This window comes from Tachysurus vachellii, chromosome 18, assembly GCF_030014155.1.
Source record: "Tachysurus vachellii isolate PV-2020 chromosome 18, HZAU_Pvac_v1, whole genome shotgun sequence".
In the NCBI taxonomy this organism is placed as follows: domain Eukaryota; kingdom Metazoa; phylum Chordata; class Actinopteri; order Siluriformes; family Bagridae; genus Tachysurus; species Tachysurus vachellii.
Window position 1 is genome coordinate 1,684,330 of NC_083477.1, and position 9,319 is coordinate 1,693,648.

The following is a 9,319-nucleotide window of genomic DNA, read 5'->3' on the forward strand; positions in this document are numbered from 1 at the left end:
TTCACTCACACAATCACACACTATGGACAATTTTCCAGAGATGCCAATCAACCTACCATGCATGTCTTTGGACCGGGGGAGGAAACCGGAGTACCCGGAGGAAACCCCCGAGGCACGGGGAAATTCCCCCCTGGAGAATTTGTATTTTATTTCATTCATCCTGACAGTTCTTATGAAAACATACAATTATACATTCCAGGTGCCTCCGTTATCATTATTGCAACAGGTCAAACATCAGTACGTTACCAAACCGTAAATATTGGCGCTGCAGGCTATAATTGGGTGTCGCTTAAAAACATTACCTGTCTCAGGATATAACATTCCAATAAGCTCACATTCTGGTCACTGTATTTCTTATTGAATGCAGATGTAGGTGTAGACATTAGTTAAATACAAAGTACATTTATCTTATTTATCTTATGATTAGAAATATATTTTGTTTATCATACAGATGATATATTTTTTTTTTGTCTTAATGTGACCAGAATGTTTGGAAATGTGTTTAAAATGCTAAAACCTGACAGCATTTTTGGCTCATTTATAAAACTGCTCCACCCAGGGTGCTACATTTACATTTACAGATAACGATGGAAAGTAAACATGACAAGAAAAGTGCTTTGTGGTTTCCACAGACTTCTTATTGAACATGTGGGTTTGTTTTAATGGCAGCAATCGGCCAACTACAGGGGTGGAATAAAGCCCACAATAAAACAAAAGCCCACAATAGCGTGCTAATACTTTTAATCTTTGAGGAAGTGACATCACACTGGGGGGAATTTTGTTTGAGATTTTAAAAATGTCATTTGTTATAATAATTAATCAAGATGTTTAATATTATTTAGTTCACATAAACACAGGTTGCAATATATGACAGAATTATTATTATTATTATTATTATTATTATTATTATTATTAAGATAAGATATACCTTTATTTGTCCCACAATGGGGAAATTTCTCTGTTTCAGCAGCAAAGACAAAGAAAATGCAAATATATAAAAAGAATAGAGACATAATAATATACAGTATAAACACAACACAATGCATAAATACAGAGAAGAAAAAAGAGACCACGAGTAAGTAGTTACACTAACAGACATATTGCACACAGGTAATATTGCACATTTTTCAAAATTTCTGTTATTGCACGTGTTGTTTAAAATACTTTGTTATTGTTTTTATTACATTTAAACAGTAATAGTTTGCAATTATGGTGACTGGTGACTATTATTACTATTATTTGTATTATTATTATTATTATTAATTAATAAATGTATTATTAGTAGTAGTAGTGTTTATTATTATCATTATTATTAATTATTATTTATTAGTATTTATTTATTAATTAATTTATTATTATTGTTAATATATTTAGTAGTAGTAGTATTTATTATTTTTATTTATTATTATTATTATTATTAATTTATTTATTAATATATTAGTAGTAGTGGTAGTGTTTATTATTATTATTAATTATTAGTATTATTATTAGTATTTACTTTTATTTATTTATTTATTTATTATTATTAATATTAATATTATTATTATTAATTTATTTATTAGTAGTAGTAGGTGTATAATGGTGTGATTAACACTTTAACATAAGGACCACTGTGAGTTGTTATGTACCTTACGTTAACATGCTGACGTCCGATCTTAGTCCTCCACTTGTGTTTACGTCATTACGCTCTCGCAGCCATTTTCCCCTGATTTGTATAACATAGCCGTTCACCGTCACGTCGCTTTCCCTCACTGAATGAGCCACGAGCGTTGGTGCGTACGGATGGATGTGAGATCTGGGTTTCTTCGGTGACAACGTCGCACGTCACAGCTGATCTGATCTGACAAGATGGCGACCGAACCTGCCAAATATGTAGGAAAGAAAACATTAGGTCGGATTGTATGAGTACTAAAAGGTAGAAAAGGACGTTTAGTCAGTGAGGGCGGTTTATATATAAATATATAAATAAATCAATAATGTGGACGGAAGAGGCGTCGGACAGCGAGGTTGCTGTGACCGGTGAGCGCTGGGCTCCGGTGGGCGCCGTCACTGATCCCGAGGATGAACCCGAAGGTCACGGAGCTCCGTGCGGACACGCGGCCGCTCGACTGCGGCGCCTGGAGGAAGAGCACCAACAGCTGCACTCGTCCCTGCTGGCGCTCACGTCGCACTTCGCACAGGTGCAGTTCCGCCTCAAGCAGATCGTCCACAGCCAAAGCGAGGAGCAGGACAAGCAGAAGATGCTGAAGGAGCTGGAGGACTTCGCCTTCAGAGGATGTCCTCATGTCCTGGGCTGCAGAGCACAGCATCCTCTCGAGAACTCAGTAAGGCTTCCACACACAACACAACAGTCCAGGATCACCTCTGAGAACCTTACCGGAGGATCTGTTCTGTTAGTTTCTCCCATCACATCATAAAGCATCATAAACACATCCATGTCCTCTGGAGCACAGGTCAGGGTTGTAGATCTCTCCTGATTATTAGGTCCATTCACTCCAAAGGTTCCTTATTAGAACCGAGAAACTGTGCTGTTGGGTTCTAAACCAAACCGGCGAGGGTTCATGAACCAAGGGTTCGACACTGTGTGTAAGGTTCTATAAGGAACCTTTAAGAACTTAACTAAAACATTCGTTCAGTTTTTAGATCCATCTAAATCATAAAATCGAACACTTTGTTCTCAGGTTCTACACAGAACCTTTCAGCGTCTAACTAACGTCCAGTTTTAGGGTTCAAGATGATCCTCGTGATGTAAACACTGTTGTTGGGCTCTACATGAACCTTTAAAGGACTTTTAGGGTTCGAGATCTATCCAGTTTATTCAGTCCACCTACATTAAGGGCTTATTGTGGGTTAAAGAAGCTCTCAAGATGGAGAACAAATCTTATTGTAAATTCGAAAGGATCTTCGCAGATCTCTCAGGAACCCATGCCAGCTTTAAGTTACTGTTTGTTCTGTTTAGGAACCTTTTGTATGGAGCCACTGTAGAAGTTTGAATCTTTGTCATCGTAGGAAACTTTAACTGCACATTTCTTCCAAAAGTAAACCTGATTATTTAATTCAAAGAAAACATCCAAAAGTTTATCTTCAGTCGTAACGCACGTATTCCACCCTCCCGCTCGTAGCCGCCATCCCGTATCCACGTTTGTCATTCGTTTACCTAAAAATCTGTTTGTTCACGTGTAACGAGACGTGTTTTCTCTTTCTGCCTCGTTTCTTTTTTCCTGCTTCCTCATGATAGGAGGGGCTGGTGAGTACTCACAAACATGGCGTCTCGCTCGTAATGTCTAGTGCGGTAGAAATGTACAATTATGAAGAGAAAGAAGTGATTGTGTGTGCTGATTGTGTGTGTGTGTGTGTGTGTGTGTGTGTGTGTTAGAGCGAGAGAGAAAAGAGGGAGCGCCTGGAGGCTCAGAGGGAAAAGCAGAAGGAGCTGATCATCCAGCTGAAGACGCAGTTGGACGATTTGGAGCGTTTCGCCTATCAGGAGGGCAGCTATGACTCACTCCCCCAGTCTGTCGTCATGGAGAGGCAGAAGGTCAGCATCATCCGGGCTCCTTTATTTATCCAGCTGGGTTTCATTAGCATTAGACATCTCTTTTGTGCCAAAAGGACACCTAATTAACTCAAACAAAATCAGGATGTCTCTCAGTATCACACACATCGTTCATCTCGCCATAATCAGCTCATAATCAGCTCATAATCAGAACTTACAGGTGAAATCACACGTGAGCAGAAATGTAAATGTCAGGTTTAGGCTTTAAATTTTAACTTTATCTGAGAAATAACGATAATCGTCGTCCAAAACGTTCTCGTATCGAATTACATTTTGCTTGCGTTGAGAATTTCCACAAGTTTCTAGTTTCAGATGCTGGAAATCAATTGTCCTGTTCAGACAGGATCAGATTTCCTTGTTGTGGAGGAGTTATAGGCATGAATGAAGCGGTTACTCGGCATATTTAGGCATTTTGCTCACGCATACAATTAAAATGATGAAGATTCATGGAGATTTCTCTTTTTTAGTCGTGTATGTTAGATCAGCAGCCTGAGGAACTGTTATAACGTCAGCTTTATATTAACATAAAGCCACTTTATACTTCCACACACCACATTATCAGTGTCAACATTTAGTTTTGTTATCGTTGTCGTATCGCTGTAAGTTCCGTAATCATCTTATCGTCTGGTTCATGGACCAAACAACCATAAATTAAATTACAGACCTCGTGAGCTACCGAGCTTCGTATTCCAGGAAATCTCACATAGTTTTGACCTCCTTCGTCTCCTCCTGTTGCAGGTGATCATCGACGAGCTGATTAAGAAACTGGATGTGAACCTGAACGAGGACATCGGGAACCTGACGCCCGAGGAACTGAGACAGCGCGTAGACGTCGCCATCGCACAGATCGTCAACCCCGTGCGCGTCAAAGAGCAGCTGCTGGAACAGCTCAAAACCCAGATCAGAGATTTGGAGATGTTTATTAACTTCATACAAGGTGAGGAGGAGGACGAGGAGGAAGGGTAACACATGATCCAGTTTGGTTTTAGCTTTAAGTTAAACACCGGTTCTTTACTACATGCTCCTGATCCTGACGGTTCTCCACACAGATGAAGTAGGGAACCCGCTCCTGTCAGACAGAGCCAACAGCCAGCAGAGCCGATCGTCCGGACCCACACCTCGAGGACAGGGAGGCATGAAGCAAGGTGACAGTCTAGAAATCCAATCCACAATCAGCCCAGTTTATGGTTGATGCTCATACCGAAGGCGCATGTGAACGTTGAACACGTGTTGATGTGATCTGTTTTCCTTGTGTTCTGTACAGTGGACCCTGAACGTGCTGAGCAGCTACGTGCCAGCGGGCTACGTCTGGTCCAGCGTGCTTTAGCGGTTCTGCAAATCTTCGCTCTGAGCCAGATGGGCTGTTCGGCAGGCACCATGGCGCCAAAGGCGTGGCCTCCAGCCGACGGAGCTCCTGATTACGGGCCCCTGTTGAACAAACTCGAGGGAGCTGTAGAGCGTGTACGTCTCCTTGCCTCTCGCCTCCAACCTGCAGGTCAGGATGAACCCGTGGTGAGCTACACTTCCTCATCGACACCCCCATCTGCTCCTACAGGTCCTCGACATGAGCTCATAGTCATTGTGAGGAAAGATCTCTCCCTTGCGCTGCGTGACCTTCTCGCTCACGGCCTTTACGCGCCCTCTGAAGGCATGAGCGTGGTTCTGGCACCTATTTCCTGTCTCCTGCCATTCTCCAGATCCTCACAGCAGGATTCCCTGCACCCCTGGGAGCTCTTCGTTAAGTATTATCACGCAAAAAACGGTCCTGCTTTCGCCGAATCGCCCGCTCGCCAGCTGTCGCAGTCCTTCAGCCTGCCTGTAGGAGGAACCTCGGCGGTCGTGACTCCTAAAAACTCGCTCCTGTGGGCTGTGCACAGCGTACTGAGGGAGCACGGGCGCTATAAACGCAGCGCGGACTCCGAGTTCAAGGCGCTGGTGTGTATGGCATTGAATGAGCAGAGGCTGGTGTCCTGGGTCAACCTGCTGTGTAAGGCAGGGACTCTGATCCACGCTCACTACCAGCCCTGGAGCTACATGGCACAGACCGGCTTCGAAGGGGCGCTAAGGATTCTAGGACGTCTCAGCCACCTGAAATTTGACCTGCCAGTCGATCTGGCTGTACGTCAGCTCAAAAACATCCAGGACGCGTTCTGAGTCTGTCAACCTCTGCTTATATCATAGAGGAAGAGAACAGAGCTGAGCCCAAATGTCTGATCTTAAAACCAAGATCCTAGATTTACTTTTAAAGGTGCAGTTTGTTAAGTCTAAAAGACCTGGAAACAATCGCTTTATTTTTAAAGACACCTTTAAAATGTAACTCTCTAGTAAAGAAGCGCATTTATCTCACTAGGTTTGTAAATAAGCTCCGCCCCCAGTATGAAAAAAAGACTTTTTCCTTAAACGCTGACCCGTGGGTCATATTGCAGATTCGTGGAGGGGGTTGAGGGGGCGGAGTCTGTTTGGCATAAAATCACAAACTGCTCCTTTAAAACTTTTTATCCAAATAAGAAATTAGAAGTAATGTAACCTCCGAACTGTTATGAGCTGTGTACAAGTCACAAAGCGGTTTCAGGGTGTGACAGGAGTGCCTTTAATATTGTACATTTACTGTATACTTCAGTTTGTGTGCAATCGAGAGCTTTATTAATTTATTTGTTTTTTTACATTCCTGAGTCAGAGTCGAGACGCGTAAGTAAACGTTCTGGAAACTTTTCTGGCTGTAGTTTGTGCTGCTGTTGTTTATTGTGTGGGTATCGAATGGCCTGCATGCTAACAGGGTCTTACAGGCTGTGGGTTACACAATATACTGTATAAAGATATACATTTTAGATAATTCTGGGTTTATGCAAACAAGTGATGAGTCATGTGTGTGCTTGTAGTTTATCTCTTGTGGGCGTGTACCAACAGACACTCCTTCAGATTGTGGGCGTGCACCAACAGACACTCCTTCAGATTGTGTGCATGTACCAACAGACACGCCTTCAGATTGTGGGCGAGTACCAACAGATACTCCTTCAGATTGTGGGCGTGTACCAACAGATACTCCTTCAGATTGTGGGCGTGTACCAACAGACACTCCTTCAGATTGTGTGCGTGTACCAACAGATACTCCTTCAGATTGTGTGCGTGTACCAACAGATACTCCTTCAGATTGTGGGCGTGTACCAACAGACACTCCTTCAGATTGTGGGCATGTACCAACAGATACTCCTTCAGATTGTGGGCATGTACCGACAGATACTCCTTCAGATTGTGGGCGTGTACCAACAGATAATCCTTAAGATTGTTGGCATGTACCAACAGTTACTCATTCAGATTGTGGGCGTGTTCCAACAGATACTCCTTCAGATTGTGGGCGTGTACCAACAGACACTCCTTCAGATTGTGGGCGTGTACAAACAGAGTCCTTCAGATTGTGGGCGTGTACCAACAGATAGTCCTTCAGATTGTGGGCGTGTACCAACAGATAATCCTTAAGATTGTTGGCGTGTACCAACAGTTACTCATTCAGATTGTGGGCGTGTACCAACAGATAGTCCTTCAAATTGTGGGCGTGCACCAACAGATACTCCTTCAGATTGTGGGCGTGTACCAACAGATAATCCTTCAGATTGTGGGCGTGTACCAACAGATAATCCTTAAGATTGTTGGCATGTACCAACAGTTACTCCTTCAGATTGTGGGCGTGTACCAACAGATAATCCTTCAGATTGTGGGCGTGTACCAACAGATACTCCTTCAGATTGTGGGCGTGTACCAACAGATACTCCTTCAGATTGTGGGTGTGTACCAACAGATACTCCTTCAGATTGTGGGTGTGTACCAACAGATACTCCTTCAGATTGTGGGCGTGTACCAACAGATACTCCTTCAGATTGTGGGCGTGTACCAACAGATACTCCTTCAGATTGTGGGCGTGTACCAACAGATACTCCTTCAGATTGTGGGCATGTACTAGAGATTTGCATTTATGATTCCCAAAAAAAGATGCTGGTGTTGAGAGGTCATGACTAATACGGGTCATTCCTGAACTCTAAAAGTATTTAAACATTACACTGTATGGGTTGTATTTTGCTAGTGACGTGTACACTGTGTTCACTTCGGCACTGAGGTGTTCTTCACTTCACTGTTGACACTTTTATCTTTTGTTTATTGCTAGTTGCCATGATGTCATTGGGTACGTTTTGGACACGCAAAAGATACAGCTGGTTAGCTAATGGAGGATGTCCATAGTTAGCTAACGAAGGATGTAGCTAGTTAGCTAACGGAGGATGTAGCTAGTTAGCTAATGAAGGATGTAGCTAGTTAGCTAATGGAGGATGAAGCTAGTTAGCTAATGAGGGATGTAGCTAGTTAGCTAATGGAGGATGTAGCTAGTTAGCTAATGGGGGATGTAGCTAGTTAGCTAATGGAGGATGTAGCTAGTTAGCTAATGGGGGATGTAGCTAGTTAGCTAAAGAAGGATGTAGCAAGTTAGCTAATGGAGGATGTAGCTAGTTAGCTAAAGAAGGATGTAGCTAGTTAGCTACACAAAACCACACACTAACAATGGAAATTGTTCCTGAAACAAACGAGTTCCTGCTAATGTAGAAATTGATCACATTCACTGCATCACTGTTCATAGTGAACCGATTTTTACTTCACTCCTCTTTTGCATAAAATGACTTCATACTACAAAATAAAAGTTTTGTGTCACATACTCAACCAAATAAATATGATATCTTGAATGTAAAACCCTCTACTGTGCCCTTCTATAGCTTTTGCTTCTGTTTTTTCCCTCAATCTTGAGAAGAGTTAAAAGTATATTTTTATGAGTCAGTTTGCTAAAGAACACCCGACGGCTTGATGTTCAGATGTACGTTTGGGTGACGTTTTATTCCTTTCATTCCCTTTTCCTCAGATGATGTGTTTGTCTCAGTTCTGCACCTTTTGGCTCATTTTGTTGTTTTTTTCCCTCTAAATCCCCTATAAATCTTATACTTTTTTTTTTTTACATAACAGTTTTATTTGTCAGATCTTTAGTTTGGGTTTATGTTTCAGTGCTGATTTCAAAATTATCTCCAAAATGTAATTTAGTTTAATTTACTTTAATATCGCTGTGTGTGTTGTACGTACTTGAAAATATATCCGATTGATTCAGGTTGATTCAGATGCTGTATAAAATAAAAGAAATCATAATGAAGCTGATGGAAACATTTATCTCTCTTTTCTTATTTCACTTAATCTGGTTTTTATTTAATCATACATTTTTATATTAAACCCATCAAAGCTAAACCTGCATCTTAGGATTTTATTTTATTTTGTAACAAAACCAAGTGCTAGGATTTTTTTCTTTTAATATAAATCAAATGTCAGAATTATAAACATATTTTCGGTAAGCAGCGTCATAAAAAAAATAAATATAAATAAGAAAAATTGTACATAAAACTATTTAATCTGTTTAAGCAACACAAAATTAGATTTTAATCCTCCAAATTTTAACCTTAACGATATAGATAACATTATTAGAAGCTATCATGGGTGCCACAAACGAGCTAACTTTTTATGCTAACTTGCTAGCTAAGTTTTATGGGACGTGTAGTTTGTTTTTTACACCAAAAAAACAATTCTACATGTTAAAAGTAACGTAACATTTTTTACATAACATTGTAACAACATTTGTAAGAAATTATGAGGGGAAATGGCAGCTGAGATGTTACTAAAATATATGTTTATAGTGGGATAAAAAAGAAAAGCTTATAGCTGAAATGAACCGAAAATTGCCCA

The 9,319-nt window shown here is 41.0% G+C and overlaps 1 protein-coding gene across 1 annotated transcript; it reads left to right on the forward strand.

Moving 5' to 3' along the window:
• The first annotated feature begins 1,818 nt into the window (after positions 1 to 1,818).
• Positions 1,819 to 8,740, forward strand: rundc1 (RUN domain containing 1). Its single transcript, XM_060891875.1, has 5 exons — positions 1,819 to 2,324; positions 3,377 to 3,535; positions 4,292 to 4,490; positions 4,603 to 4,698; positions 4,818 to 8,740. The coding sequence occupies exons 1-5, from the start codon at positions 1,977 to 1,979 to the stop codon at positions 5,705 to 5,707; spliced, it is 1,692 nt and encodes a 563-aa protein (XP_060747858.1). The 5' UTR covers positions 1,819 to 1,976; the 3' UTR covers positions 5,708 to 8,740.
• The last annotated feature ends 579 nt before the right edge of the window (positions 8,741 to 9,319 follow it).

Bases quoted from the DNA above. Each gene is read 5' to 3' on its own strand.
- rundc1 (XM_060891875.1), top strand. From the start codon at position 1,977: ATGTGGACGGAAGAGGCGTCGGACAGCGAGGTTGCTGTGACCGGTGAG. The intron at 4,491-4,602 runs GTGAGGAGGAGG...TTCTCCACACAG, and splicing joins GTTTATTAACTTCATACAAG to ATGAAGTAGGGAACCCGCTC. The intron at 4,699-4,817 runs GTGACAGTCTAG...TGTTCTGTACAG, and splicing joins ACAGGGAGGCATGAAGCAAG to TGGACCCTGAACGTGCTGAG.